At 41.8% G+C, this 15,569-nt stretch overlaps 1 protein-coding gene across 3 annotated transcripts in view; it reads left to right on the forward strand.

Moving 5' to 3' along the window:
* Positions 1–15,569, forward strand: part of VPS13D (vacuolar protein sorting 13 homolog D) — a 222,375-nt gene that overhangs the window by 28,155 nt on the left and 178,651 nt on the right. For all 3 annotated transcript variants that reach the window (XM_070404108.1, XM_070404109.1, XM_070404110.1), the window contains exons 17-22: positions 1,018–1,148; positions 2,603–2,735; positions 5,935–8,139; positions 9,402–9,553; positions 11,800–12,834; positions 14,989–15,079. In XM_070404108.1, coding sequence (XP_070260209.1) covers positions 1,018–1,148; positions 2,603–2,735; positions 5,935–8,139; positions 9,402–9,553; positions 11,800–12,834; positions 14,989–15,079 — 3,747 coding nt within the window. The remainder of the gene's footprint in view (positions 1–1,017; positions 1,149–2,602; positions 2,736–5,934; positions 8,140–9,401; positions 9,554–11,799; positions 12,835–14,988; positions 15,080–15,569) is intronic.

Raw genomic sequence — 15,569 nt, forward strand, 5'->3', positions numbered from 1 at the left:
CTTTGCCTCTATTTAGCAAACATTTTTTAATACTTCCCATTCCATTTGGATGGCAGTTTCCTTGGCTACCCAGGATATTTTAGATCACTTGAATTTAGGAGGCATGTCCAAGAGTTTCCTTCTAGGTGGCAGACAGGATCAATGTCTATTTTGTGTGCTGGGTGCAGCATTAAATACTGCAAAGTTCATCACTGCCCTCTCCCACATCACTGCCTTAATGTCTTCCTTTGTTTTCTGCAGTAGGTGCAGAAAACGTTCTTTTGTTGAAGGGAAATTGATAAAACAATATTACTTGGCTAAATGTATCGCCTCCCTCCCTGTTATAATAATTAATGAAGCTGTTTTAGTTTTTGGTCTCTTTTGAATTCTTTTCATGCAAATACTAGCCATAAATGTCTTGGCTTCATTGCTTCTTCACTGATAGAATATAGAAGGCATTTCCCTCTAAATTCCATGTCTTCTTTCTTTTTAAAAAAAATATATTTTTATTGATTTCAGAGAGGCAGGGAGAGGGAGAGGAAGGGAGAAGGAGAGAGAGAGAATTACATCAATGATGAGAGAGAACCATTGATTGGCTGCCTCCTGCACACCCCCTACTGTGGATCAAGCCCGAAACCTGGGCATGTGCCCTTAACTGGAATTGAACCTGGGACCCTTCAGTTTGTAGGCCGACGCTCTATCCATTGAGCCATACTGGCTAGGGCCCATTTCCTCTTTCAATGTGATGCCATGCTTTTAAGGTTTTGAAATAAAATAGTTTGGATTCTTTCAGATAATAATTCAAGAAATTCTAGCACTTTATGTACCTTCCTTGCCTTTCTCCTCAGGGTTGTCCCTCACTCATCTGTGCCTCGTACCTGTTACCTGTATAGTGCCAGGCCAGGCTGGAGGAAGGAACTGTTGTCATAGACTGTTTTTTAGTTTTGGTGGAAATTCTTGGTGAGAACAGATGTTGCAGCGCTTTCGTCCACCACGCCATTTGAAAGGTCTGATTCTCCTGTCTTTCCATTCTTGCAGGCTTTGGTTATCAGTCTGAACTTGAGTTGAGAGTGGCTGAAGCTGCCCGAAGGCAGTATGACAAACTGAAGATGCAGACCAAGGCAGAAATCCGTCAAACTCTCGATCGTCTGCTAGTGGGTGACTTCATTGTAAGTGGCTCTATGTAAACACTCTTGCGGGGCTGGGGAAGGGGCAGGTGTGCGCTCTGTCAAGTTCTTTACCTGTTTTGGATAGGCATGCTAGTCTCATTTACACTGATTAAATTGAAACTCTGAAATCCTTATCAGCTAGCAAAAAAAAAAAAAAATCTTATGTCTTTTACAGTCAGAGTTTAGTGAATTAAAAAATCAAAAATCAAAATGAATGTTTGTGACCAGATCATGTTTCTTCCTTGTACCAAATTTGGAACATTCTCAAGACTCATCTTTGTTCCATTTCCTAGACCTGATATTTTATAAATGTTTCACTTCAGAGTACCCCCTTTTCCCTTACTGTCACCAGAAGGAAAATAACCAGATGTGCCCCTCCGTTTCCACTCCAGGATGTGGTGGGCACTTTGTGAGGCTAAGTGACCAGCTGATGCACGGATGTCAGCCAGGGAGAGCCAAAAACATCAGTCCAGCCAAACTCCGTTTCCTAACTCCAGCATGGAGGTGCACTGCCGAGATGCGGCAGTAGATGGCGCAGTTAGAGTGTGGCTTCTTTTGGACAGTGCAGAGCCTGTTGGGTGTAAGGGATGGCAGGACTGTTCTAAGTAAAATGTTTCAGGGTTTGTGCATAGTATGGGATGGAAAATCAGTCCTGTTTGCTGTCTTTGTGTGTGCGTTTCAACACAAATTACAGTTAGTGTCCTATTTTCTTAGATAAAGATTTCTTTTTGATAACATACACATTAGCTTTTATTACATATGTGTAATTGAGGCCATTTTAGTTGCAGGGAAGAACAGGTGACAAATTCATGAGTTCTGTTTTTCTAAATATGTTTCAAATGTCAAACCTTATGTTTTTCATTAATGTACTTTGAAGTCCATAGTTACTACTGTCTGTCCTATATAATAAAAGCCTAATATGCTAAGTGTCCAACTGTTTGACCGTTCAACCAGTTGCTATGATGCACACTGACTACCAGGGGGCAGACGCTCCGAATGGTAGGTTAGCTTGCTGCTGGGGTCTGGCCGATTGGGACTGGGCAAGATGGGCCCGACACGCCCTGGAGCCCTCCTGTGGTCCCTCCCCAGCCCCGATCATGCACTGGTGGGGTCCCTTGGCCTGGCCTGCACCCTCTTGCAATCCAGGACCCCTCAGGGGATGTCGGAGAGCCCGTGTCAGCCTGATCCCCACAGACCAGGCCGAGGGACCCCACCGGTGAATGTGCACTGGGCCTCTAGTGAATAAATAAAAATATTTGGATTTCTATGTTTATTTGAGTTCCATAATTTCTGCAATACTTTATAGTACTAAGTTATATAGATTTAGGAACAAGATCTTTCTTTAACCATCAGTCATCACATTAAAGAAAGGCTTGAGCCCTGACTTATAAAGCTGTTCAGTTTCAGCAATGTAGTTAAAAGTTATTTAATTGTAGTTTATTTTATTTTTACAGGAGGACAGTAAACGGTGGACTGTACGACTAGATATTTCTGCCCCTCAAGTGATATTTCCTGATGATTTCAAATTCAAGAATCCTGTGTTAGTTGTTGTGGATCTAGGAAGAATGCTACTGACCAATACCCAAGGTATAGTGGGAATGGGAGTAAAGAAAACATAACTTGGTAGGTTAATCTGTCTATGCTTAAGTAAAGCTTAAAAAAAGGTTTATTAACATTTTAAAACTCCAAAGTTCATTTGTTACTTTAAAAATAACAGCTTTATTGAGATATATTTTAATATGTATAATTCATTCGTTTTTGGCATATTGCTAGAATTGTGCGTCTGTCACTGTTACCTAATTCCAGACAAGGAACATTTTCATCATCCCAAGAAGAAATCCTAAACCCATTAGCAGTCACTCTCCATCACCCCCTCTCCCAGGCCCTTCCAACTACTAGTTTTTCTATCTCTGTGGATTTCCCTGTTCTGAATAGGGCGAGGTGGGGTCGGGGGAGGGGGATTTTAGAGGATGTTTATTAAAGCTGGGGACAAGGAAGGTCTGGGGAAATGAGCCCAGGCTGGTCTGCTTTGGCTCACTAAGAAGTCAGAGAAAAGGGGGTCTTGGGGACAGGCTCAGGGGGTTTGTCTGAGATGAACTGCCACTGCCCTTTGCTGCCCTGGTTGCAAGCCTTATGGGGTCCCTTAGCGTTTAGGAGATGCATGTCTTTGGGGAAAGAAGTGGGGGCGGGGGCATGGGTATGCTCCTGAGATACCCAGAGAGTGTCTGTTCTGAACAGTTTATAAGAACGGAATTATGCAATAGGTGGCTTTTTATGTCTGGCTTCTTTCACTTAGCATAGTGTTTTCAGGGTTTATCATGTTGTTTCATGCATAAGTACTTCATTTCCACTTAATGGCTGAATCATATTCCTTGTATGACATACCATATTTTACTTGTCCATTCATCAGTTGGTGGACATTTGTGTTGTTCCCACTTTTTGGCTATTATGAATAAAGCTGCTGTGAACATTTATGGGCAGATGTTGTGTAGACATTATCTTCAGTCTCTCGGGCATACTTCAATGTGGAATGGCTGCGTCATATGGTGGCTTTAGTTAAACATTTTGAGGAACTGCCAGATTGTTTCCTAAAATGACTGCACCATTTGACTCTTACTAGCAATGTATGAGGGCTCCAATTTCTCTACATCCTCGCCAACACTTGTTATTATCTGTCTTTTGGATTATAGCCATTTTTATGGGTGATACAGTATCTCATTGTGGTTTTTTTCTTTTTGATTTCAGAGAGGAAAGGAGAGGGAGAGAGAGATAGAAACATCAATGATGAGAGAGAATCATTGATCGGCTGCCTCCTGCATACCCCACACTGGGGGTGGAGCCCACAACCTGGGCATGTTCCCTGAGTGGGAATCTAACTGTGACCTCCTGGTTCATAGGTTGATGCTCAACCACTGAGCCACACCGGCCAGGCCTTTTTAAAATCTACTTTATTTATTTTCTCATTGTGATTTTTATTTGTATTTCTTATGTAACATTTTATATATATATATATATATATATTTTTATATGTTTTACTGATTTTCTACAGAGAGGAAAGGAGAGGGATAGAAAGCTAGAAACGTCGATGAGAGAGAAACACCAATCAGCTGCCTCCTGCACGCCCCCCACTGGGGATGTGCCCGCAACCAAGGTACATGCCCTTGACCGGAATCGAACCCGGGACCCCTGAGTCCGCAGGCCGACGCTCTATCCACTGAGCCAAACCGGTCCTGGCAACATTTTATATTTTAATAAACATTATTTCTCAGCATTTAATTTCAGGACTAGAGATTTAATCTACTTAGAGATATTAGGGACATATATAAAAAGAGACTCCTGGCCCTGGCTGGTGTAGTTCAGTTGGTTGGAACATTGTCCTGTATACCGAAAGGTCGAGGGTTTGATTCCCAATTAGGGCACAGCATCTACCCAGGTTATGGGTTCGATCCCTAGTTGGGGTCCCTAAGGGAGGCAACTAATCAATGTTTCTCTCTCACATTGATGTTTCTCTCCCTCTCTCTCTCTCTCTTTCTCTCTCTCTCTCTTTCTTCTTCCCTCCTTCTCTTTCTAAAATCAGTAAAAACATATCCTTGGGTAAGACTTAAAAATAAATAAAAAATAAAGAGAGACTCATGGAAGGTAATTTCGTTGCCATTATAAAATCCCCAGTATAGTCATTTTTATCTTGAGATGGGAGGGAAGAAAGAGTGGATTCATGGCGTAAGAGAGATTAAGGAAGTTTATCAAATAATTTTAACCTTATCTTCACTGAGAAAACCCTAAAAAAAAGACTAGGGTAGATGATTTGAGCAGGAATGGTAAAGTTTGGTGCAAAAGGGAATGTTAAAAGGGAATTAGACCTGAAGAAAAGGCTCGCAACCACAAAAAAGCACCTACTTGAATTTATAAGACAACATGGAATGGGGACATAGGTGAGCAAACCCAGTGGTTTTTTTCTTTTTAAATCCTCACCCAAGGACATTTTTCCCATTGATTTCTGGAGAGAGTTGAAGGGAGGGAGGAGGGGGAAAGAGAGAGAAACATTGATGTGAGAGAGACACATTGATTGGTTGCCTCCTGCATGCACTCCTGTCAGGGCTGAGGAAACTGCAACTGAGATATGTGCCCTTGACTGGGAATCAAACCCCTGACCCTTTGGTCCTCGGGCCAACGCTCTAACCACTGAGTAAACCGGCCAGGGCCCCAGTGGTGTGTTTTTGTAGTTGTCTCAGCTCTGCTCGGCTGTACAAGAGAGTGTGAACACTGGGGCTAGAACATGACATATTGAGAAATCACTGCTTGCGCAGCACTGATCTGGGTGCTGGGATACTGTGTTGAGTAAGACAGATGAAGCCTCTGTTCTTTTGGAACATTCTAGTGGGGGGAACAAAATGAACACACAGACAAAAACAGGAAAAGCAAAGACTTGTGGAGAGTGATGTAAAAAGGGTTGGCGATAGCAGCTCAGGGCAGTGTGGCTCATGGTGTGGATGCAGTTTGGGGTAGCAGCTTGCTGGTTTGTGCACCCCGATATGTGTCCCTATGTATACAGCAGGTCTCTATGTTTTCTCATGTTCATATACTTTCTCTTTGCGTTTTGATTTCCAAATAATAGGTAAGTTCACACTGAGAAAAATGGTAAATACAGAATATCAGCTTCGAGTTTTTGTCCATTTATTTTTATTAAATTGGGGTTGGTTGATTCTCTACTTCTCTTGATCATTACCTTAAAGGAAAAAAGGCAAGAGCAGACATAGACTTAGAATCCTCTTTTTTTTACCTGCAGATGACTCCAAGAGGAAGAGTGTGGATGAGTCAGCCTCTGAAGAGAATCAGTTTAGTGATGACGAGTATATGACCCCTCTTGCCACACCTCCTAACACCCCACCCCCCGAGACGAGCAGCAGCAATGAGGAGAAAACACCTCCATTTTCTATCAGCGAAGAGCAGCTCCAAGCACATCTATTGAGCACAAAGATGTATGAGAGGTACTCCCTGTCGTTTATGGACCTCCAGATCATGGTGGGACGAGTGAAGGACAATTGGAAGCATGTCCAGGATATTGATGTGGGGCCAACCCACGTGGTCGAGAAATTCAATGTTCACCTACAGTTAGAACGCCGATTGATTTATACTTCAGATCCCAAGTACCCCGGAGCCGTGCTCTCAGGTAACCTGCCTGACTTAAAGATACACATCAATGAAGATAAAATATCCGCCCTAAAGAATTGCTTCGCTCTCCTCACCATGCCAGAAATGAAGACTTCTGACTCTCTGATCAAAGAGAAGATTTTCCCCCAAGAGGGTCCTCGGGGAACTTTGCAAGACTCTGTAATGAATTTAACCCAGAGCATCGTGATGTTGGAGCAGCACACCCGGGAGGTTCTGGTGGAGTCACAGCTCCTCCTGGCCGAGTTTAAAGTGAACTGTATGCAGCTTGGTGTGGAGAGCAATGGCCAGTACATTTCCGTGCTCAAGGTGTTTGGGACCAACGCTCACTTTGTGAAGAGGCCTTACGATGCCGAAGTCTCCCTGACTGTTCACGGTTTGCTCCTGGTGGACACCATGCAGACATATGGTGCAGATTTTGACCTTTTGATGGCGTCACACAAGAACTTGAGCTTTGATATCCCCACAGGAAGCCTCCGGGCTAGCAGGTCCCAGTCTCCTGTCTCTGGATCCAATGTGGCCCCCTTCACTAATGTTGTCACTGTGAGCGACCCGTCAGCGGCGAGCGTCTCACTTGACAGAGTTCTCACCAAAGAACAGGAGTCCCTCATTAAATTGGAGTATCAGTTTGTGAGTTCAGAGTGCCCATCAATGAATCTGGATAGCACTCTCCAGGTGATTTCATTGCAGGTAAATAACTTGGATATTATTCTAAATCCAGAGACAATTGTGGAGCTGATTGGTTTTCTTCAGAAATCCTTTCCCAAGGAAAAGGATGATTTGAGTCCCCAGCCTTTAATGACTGACTTTGAAAGAAGCTTTAGGGAAGAAGAAACTTACCAAGCTACATACGAACAAAACACCGAGGTTGCAGTGGAGATCCACCGACTTAACTTACTGCTCCTCCGGACGGTGGGAATGGCGAATGGAGAGAAATATGGCAGAAAAATTGCGACTGCTAGTATAGGTGGCACCAAAGTCAACGTCTCAATGGGGAGCACGTTTGACATGAATGGTTCTCTCGGTTGTTTGCAGCTTATGGATTTGACACAAGATAATATTAAGAACCAATATGTTGTCAGTATCGGGAATTCCATGGGCTATGAAAATATCGTCAGCGATATCAGTTACTTTGAATCTGTATTTGTCAGAATGGAAGAGGCAACCCTCCATGAAGCGTTGAGTTTCACATTTGTGGAGAAATCGAAGCAGGAATGTTTTCTCAACCTCAAGATGGCTTCCCTGCATTATAACCACTCTGCTAAATTTTTGAAGGAGTTGACATTGTCCATGGATGAACTGGAGGAGAATTTTCGAAGTATGCTGAAAAGCGCAGCCACCAAAGTCACCACCGTGCTCGCTACCAAGACAGCCGAGTACAGTGAGATGGTGTCACTCTTCGAAACTCCAAGGAAGACGCGGGAATCCTTTAGCTTGGAAGACAATGAGATCTATGGGTTTAGCCCAGCTGCCTCTCATGCCGACACTGTAAAGCTAATCTTGAACATAAACATTGAATCGCCAGTTGTTTCTATCCCTCGGAAGCCCGGGAGCCCGGAGTTGTTGGTAGGACACTTGGGACAGATATTCATCCAAAATTTTGTGGCAGGAGATGATGAATCCAGAAGCGACCGTCTGCAGGTGGAAATCAAAGACATTAAATTGTACTCTCTGAATTGCACCCAGTTGGCAGGCAGAGAGGGTCCTGGGTCTGACGTAAGCCGGGCGTCTTACCCTCCCTCTGGGTCTGCCAGTACCAACAGCCAGGAGGAAGCCCATTTCACCCGACATGATTTCTTTGAATCTTTGCATAGAGGTCAAGGTGAGGAGTATTAATCATGTCTCATTTTATTTAAAGGCTAGAGGCCCGACGCATGAAATTCGTGCAAGAGTAGGCCTTCCTTCCCCTGGCTGCCTGCACCAGCTTCTCTCTGGCGCCCGGGACCTGGGCTTCCCTCGCAGTTCCGTCTTCCTCTGGAAGGTCGTCCGGTCTAATTAGCATATTACACGTTTATTATTATAGATTCCAAACCCAGCTCATGTATACTTTGCTTAAAACAACAACAAAAACCTTTTTTTTTCGAATTATCCCCAGTTACTGTTTAAGAAATCACACTGGAATTTTAATAGAATGCTTCATATTAGGTTGATATGTTTTCGGCTTTTCCATCCAATGCCATATTTGGTGAAATAAGAATTTTTTAAAGTGGCCTCCTTTGAAATTGGGTGAGTACTTATATATAGGGATGTTTCAGGAGTGGATTCGATGAAAAGTACTGTTTAATTTGGTCAAATACATCTGCTTTTTAAATTTCTAAGCTGTAGGTATTTCCTAGTTAAATATCGTAGTCCAAGGCAGCTAGAGGGATTGACATAATAAGAATCTGAAATTTAGCCTGTGGATGTTATGTCCTCTTTTTAAAAGTGTCCTGCCATCTTTTGTAATGGGTTGGTTCAGGGTTCTAGGAGTAATATGCCTGTATTTGTGTTCCCAATCTGATATGCTAAAACCAAACAGTTCAATCTGTTGGTCTTGGCATCCTCAGAAGTCAGGTAAGCCCTGGAGCAGGCTTATTCATTGGTGAAGAAAGGAATGCCTTTGAGGAATGCTTCCTCTGTGCTTCTCAGATGTTAATTCACGGATTATTTACATGCTTACCCAACGATTGCTTTCTCTGCTTGGTATAAAAGCTGTTCGCTTAGAACCTTGTATTGTCCCGATTCTGATTTGGGCCCATTAAGAGGAATCCATCTATGTCTGAAAGCTGGGTAAGGATGAGCAAGTTGGTTTGAAAAATGCCAGCTCGGGGCTACGAGAAGCTTATTGTAAACCCTTGCCTGGATTCATGTTCACCACATCGTATTTTGAAGCCACCAAATGGAGCCTGTGGTGAAAATATTGTTTCTTTTTGTGTATAAATTGATCTTGTGCCTCTGCTTGCTTTGAGTTTTGATCTTGGGATAGTCATCAAAGTTTGTATTCAATCATGGACCTCCTGCTCTATTTCCTATATCCTGCTCTTAATCAGCGATAACGCAGTATGTAATAGTGTTTTCAGACTGTCATTTCCTCTCTCATGCCAGCCTTTCACATCCTGAACAACACCACCATTCAGTTTAGACTGGAGAAGATCCCTATAGAGAGAGAATCTGAACTGACTTTCTCCCTTAGTCCAGATGACCTGGGAACTTCTAGCATCATGAAGATCGAAGGGAAGTTTGTCAATCCAGTTCAGGTAAATACCTTGTTAATTTTCATGTCCAGACAGTTACAGTCACCTATTTTATATTTAGAATATATATATTTATATATTTTCATACTATATATAAACTATTGGAAGGAAAATCTATAAATTCAAGGAGATATCATCTTAAAGTTATCAGTATTGATAACTTGTCCTAGTCAACATGGAGTCCTTTTAGTGTGTCCTTTTATCCCTGGGGAATCAGTCTTACCAGCCGTCTTCTTGTGGAGGAGGGGTGTATTTTATAGAGGAAGAGGGCAGATCCTGAATTCCATTGCCATTCAGAAACGAGGAAAATTATTGCTTAAAAAGTCAGTGTCTCTTTCCCAGGAGGACATAATTCTTGTCTCACTCTGGCATACTTGGCCCAGCCTATAAAATAATCTGATGATATCTAAGCTGTTGACAGATCCTTTAAGGGAGAATTAGAATTAGTCTTGCCCACTTTGAAATGAAATGGGCCTGGATGGGGATTTCTTATGTGTGTGTGTGTACATACATTTATCATCCCTTTTCCTTTAAAAGTGTAATTTTTCCTGCTTTCATAGGGATGAGAGAAAAGAGCATAACATTATAAAACAGCAAGGACAGGCAGGATCTTAGGACAGTGGATCCTAGGCTTGGGCAGTAATTGGTCATCAGTCTGTCAGGAGTGCTAACAGAAGGTGTGTACTTTTTCATATCAGTGGTTCTTGAATATAAGTCTTTGGGTGATAGAACTGTCCCCAAAGCTTTTCTCTGCATTTTCATCTTAAATCTAGCACATAATGTTAATTCTGTTGAATTATATTGACTTATTCTTATAGTTATTATTGCTTTACTATAGTTTTTGATGATATTCTTTATTACAAATGATTTTAAATTATTAAAAATAATTTTAAGTAATTTAAAATATCTTATTATGAAAAACTTTAAACATACACAAAACTAGAATATCTAATGAACCTTATGCACCCATCACTCAGATTTTAAGGCAAATCCCAGACCTCATGCCATTTTTATCTATATTTTTGGAATGTATCTCTACAGACTACATACATTTTTGACACACCTACAATAATGTTATCATGTCTGGTGAAATAAATGAGGATTTCTTAGCATCATTAAATTTTAATCCATTTTTCAAAAATGTCTTTTCACTTTAGGCTTGTTCAAATCAGGGTCCAGACAAGGTCTGCACGTTGCATTTGTAGGTCTCTATTAATTTAGGTTCCCTCTCATTTTCCCCCCAGGCTATTATTTTGTTGTGAAAACCAGGTCAGTTGCCCTGTAGAATGTCCCACATTCTGGATTAGCTGTTTGTTTGGGGTGTTACTTAACTTGTCCCCCCACATTTCCTGTAAACTGTAACTTAACTCTACAGATTTAACTGGATTCAGGTTCATTTTTGTTGTTTTGTTTTGTTTCGGCCAGACACTTCAGAGGTAGTGCCGTGGGCTTCATAGTGCATTGTGTCAGGAGACATGTAATGTTTGGTTGTCCCTCAGTGATGCTAAGATTGGTGATTGTGTTCCGGTGGCAGGAACCTGATCCCTTCATTGCAAAATTCTCATTCATTCATTCATAGAAGAGATTATTCTACACGGATGAACTGTGATGGGATAAATTATTTAATTAGGGGTTACAAAATGATAACTTTCTAATTCTATCATTTTTATATCTGCTTGGAATTCCTCTGTTAAAAAATTGCTCTTAAGTAAATAAAAAACTTGCTTGAAAGTATTTTAAATGAGAAATTGTAATTAAAAACAAAATAAGGGAGAAAGGAAACATAGGTAGTAATAGATCATTACTATTACCATTAAAGAGCACTCTGTATTTGTTTAGCGGTAAACACAGGTGCTTATGATGCTTGGTGATGATCAGTGGTTTTAGAACCATGAATCTTGTTTCTCAGCCCTGTGGTATCACCACGTTGGACTTGTAGCAGCATTCCCTTCAGTTTCTGCAGTTGTTTTCGTGTGGTTAGGAAGAGTGATTCAGGCCTACAACCAGTTGCACTTATTGAACACTTATTGTGTATTGGTTATTCCATGAGGTACTGGGGGAGGCCCTTTGAATAGACAGGGTCAGAGTGAGGTAAGGACAGAAAAGAAACAAAGAAAGTTCTTGCCATCAACTGATTTATAACCTCTTTGGAAACCCATAAAAGGCAACTTGGGTAATTTTTGGGCAGTGCAGCTGAGTGCAATTAATAATGGTAACAGAATAACTGATTTTTTTCTCTTTGCATACAGGTGGTGTTAGCGAAGCATGTGTATGAGCAGGTTTTACAAACGCTGGACAATCTCGTGTATAATGAAGACCTGAATAAGTTTCCAGTCAGTGCCGCCTCCTCACCTTGCCCTAACTCTCCTCTGCCTTCCCTCAGTACCTGTGGAGAACCTTCCCTTGAAAGGAAGGAGAATGGATTGTTCAGCCACTCCAGCCTTTCTAACTCTTCTCAGAAGTCCTTGTCTGTGAAGGAGGTCAAATCTTTTACCCAGATTCAAGCCAACTTTTGTATATCAGAGCTTCAAGTTCAGCTAAGTGGTGATCTGACCTTGGGGGCCCAGGGGCTTGTGAGCTTAAAGTTTCAGGATTTTGAGGTGGAATTCAATAAAGACCATCCTCAGACCTTATCCATTCAGATTGCCCTGCGTTCTCTGCTGATGGAAGACTTATTGGAGAAAAATCCGGATTCTAAATATAAGAACCTGATGGTGTCTCGGGGAGCCCCTAAGCCATCAAGTTTAGCACAAAAAGAATATCTCTCTCAGTCTTGCCCTTCGATATCCAATGTGGAGTATCCTGACATGCCTCGCTCTCTGCCTTCCCACATGGAAGAAGCTCCTAATGTCTTTCAGCTGTATCAGAGACCTACCTCGGCATCCAAGAAGAAGCCAAAGGAAGTCCAAGACCAGGACTGTCCCTTGACCCCACCTCCTTCTCCAACAGTAGATGAGCCCAAGACACTTGCTGGAAAGAGTAAATTTGATGATTCCTTGGTCCACATCAATATATTCTTAGTGGATAAGAAACACCCAGAATTCTCTTCCATTTACAACCGAATTAACCGGAGCATTGATGTTGATTTTAACTGCTTGGATGTGCTCATCACACTGCAAACTTGGGTTGTGATACTAGATTTTTTTGGAATTGGTTCCACTGCAGACAACCATGCAATGAAGGTACCTATGCCCGAGGATATTCTACAAAACGTGAAGTCAGAAGCAAATGCTCTGCCAGAGCCTGAACTTCAGGATCCAGTTAACACCAAGCTGGATCTCAAGGTATCAGCTCCCTTTCACTCCTTGAAGTTCTAAGAATGTTAGTTTGTTTATTGAAATGCGATCATCGTGCATTTACTCTAGAAAATAGATCCACTGGCAGGGGAGCTATATACAGTGGGGCCTTGACTTACGAGTGTCCCGACTAATGAGTTTTTTGAGATACCAGCTGTCTCTCGGCCGATTTTTTGCATTGAGTTGATAAAGTAATTTGAGTTAATGAGCTCCTTAATGAGTTCCTTAATGAGCTCGGTCTCGGAACGAATTAAACTCATAAGTCAAGGCCCCACAGTATATCTGTTACAAAAGGGTAGACAATGGCTTAGAAAAGGTTTGAGTGTAAATCCCATCTGGAGGCAGGGAAAGTAAACGGTTTAAAAAACTTTCTTTGGTTTGTATAATTCAGTGGAATTACTTAGTTCCTTTGAGCCTCAGTTTTCTCATCTTCCATCATCTAATTAAGATAACAGATGTAGCTGGTTTCATAAGACAACAGGACTAGATAACTGCCCCTCAAAAATAGACTTTTTTAGAATAAGAACTTAAAAAAAATTTTTAATGTAAAGATTTTCAAATATATCACAAACTGAGAGAATCTTCTTACCTAATAATAGACAAACATGTAAATTGACCATACCTTTGCTACGCTAACCAGCCAATCAGGAGAGTATGCAAATTAACCTAACAAAGATGGTGGTTAATTTGCATACATAGACTCCAAGCGGTGGAGCGAAGCCTGACAGCCCCGGGGCTGGTGGAGCAGTGAAAGTCTCACGGCCGTGGGGCTGGCTCCAGCTGTAGCCCGGCCAGAGCAAAGGCCTGGGTGCCAGGTGCCGGAGGAAAACCGGTGCCAGCAGCCAGGGGAAAGGAAGGCCTATTGCACGAATCTCTTTGTGCAACAGGCCTCTAGTCTATATATATAAAAGGCTAATATGCAAAGTTTCCCCTGGGGAGTTTGACTGGGAGACCGGGAATTCGATCGCTTGCTATGACATGTGCTGACCACCAGGGGGCGGCGTAGAATGAAGGGAGGCCCTGGTTGGCAGCCAGAAGGCCCCTATTGGCCCTGATTGCTGGCCAGACCTGGGGACCCTACCTATACATGAATTTTGTGCAACGGGCCTCTAGTAGTATAATGAATGCCCATGTACCAAAACCTGTGGGAATCATCACATTTACTTTTCTCCTTTTTTCTCTTTGCTGAATTATTTAAAGCAGATTCTAGATATCATTTCATCTCTACAAACTTCAGTCTTCATTCCTGAAAAATACAGACTTTTAAAATATAACTACAATGCATTGTTACATCTAACTACCTTAGCAAGAATTTCTTGGTACTACGTATTCCCTTGTTTTCTCAAAAATGCTCGTTTACTTGTGCATTGTAGAGGAATGAACGATTTAAGAAGCTTCATGTCTTTCCTTTGAGGTCTACAATTCAGTGGAATACTTTGCTTTTCTGAGCCATAGTTTCCTCATCTACAAAATGAGGAGAATGAAAAGGACGTTTGAATCTTTTGAATGGAGATTCAAATAAGGTTCACATGTTACAGTTGCTGTCATGTCTCTGAAATCTGTTAATTAAGCCAGTTTTCCTTCTCCTTTATTCCCCCCATGCAGTTGACTTGTAGAAACTGGGTTAGTGTGCTGTAGGGTGTCCCACATCTCGGATTTGCCATTTGATTCTTTTACCTTCTAATTTTAGAAATGGAAGTTAGTTCTAGAGACTTGATCAGATTCAGGTTTGAGTTTTTGGTAAAAACATTTTTTAGGTGGTGCTGAGTACATCCTATTACTTTATGCCAGGAGGTATAAGACATCTGGTTGTCCCACTTTTAGTGATGCTCCAATTCATGCTAAGATAGAGGGTTCAGGTGGTGACAGCATAGACAAGCAGCCATAGAGAAGACACTGCAGAGCTTGGGTTGTAGATTGCCCCTTTGAGTTCCTATCTTATCAGCTCTCTCCTTAGTCCTTAGATTGTGGTTTGACTGGCTGAAGAAAGCTGAAATGAAATTGGCATCAATTTGAAGTTTTACCTTTCTGCTTCTTCCTTGACTTTGTTCTGTTGTTCTGTTAAAGGACACCCTTCCCCGCCCCCCTCCCCCCCCCACCTCCCCAGTAACATTTGTCTAACTTTGTCTTCTGTGTGCTTAGGTTCATTCACTCTCTCTCGTGCTGAATAAGACCACCAGTGAGCTTGCTAAAGCAAATGTGTCCAAATTAGTGGCACACCTGGAAATGATTGGTAAGTGGGGAAAAATCAAACTTGCAAAATCTGTTAAGAATTTGAACATCTTGCTCACAAATCTAATTGTCCTCACATGATGAGTAAGGTGTGGAATCAATGGCTTGATTGCGCTTATAGGCCTGGCCATGGTTTATGACAGTGATTCTCAGATGCTTCCTTATGGATGAGAATCATCTGCTCATCTTGTTAAAAATGCAGGTGTCTGGCACAGTTACCCCCCTCCCGCCCCCATCTCAAGAATCTGATTCAGTAGGTTGGGATGGAGCCCTGGTGTCTGTGGTTTTAACACATTGTGTACCGCATAGAAATCTCTAAGACATACGCCAGGGACCACACGTTTTTGGGCAAACTGCATGTTATTTAAATCATCATAATGCACTTTAGGTGTTGTTTTTCAATAATTATAACATTTTTATTTACAAAAACAATTAAGCAATTAAAGTTCCTAGTACTTTTTTAACGTATGGTACTGCGTAAAACATTTTCC

The sequence above is a fragment of the Myotis yumanensis genome, unplaced genomic scaffold (genome assembly GCF_028538775.1).
Source record: "Myotis yumanensis isolate MYYU_CA2020_CCGP unplaced genomic scaffold, mMyoYum1.0.hap1 SCAF_2, whole genome shotgun sequence".
In the NCBI taxonomy this organism is placed as follows: Eukaryota; Metazoa; Chordata; class Mammalia; order Chiroptera; family Vespertilionidae; genus Myotis; species Myotis yumanensis.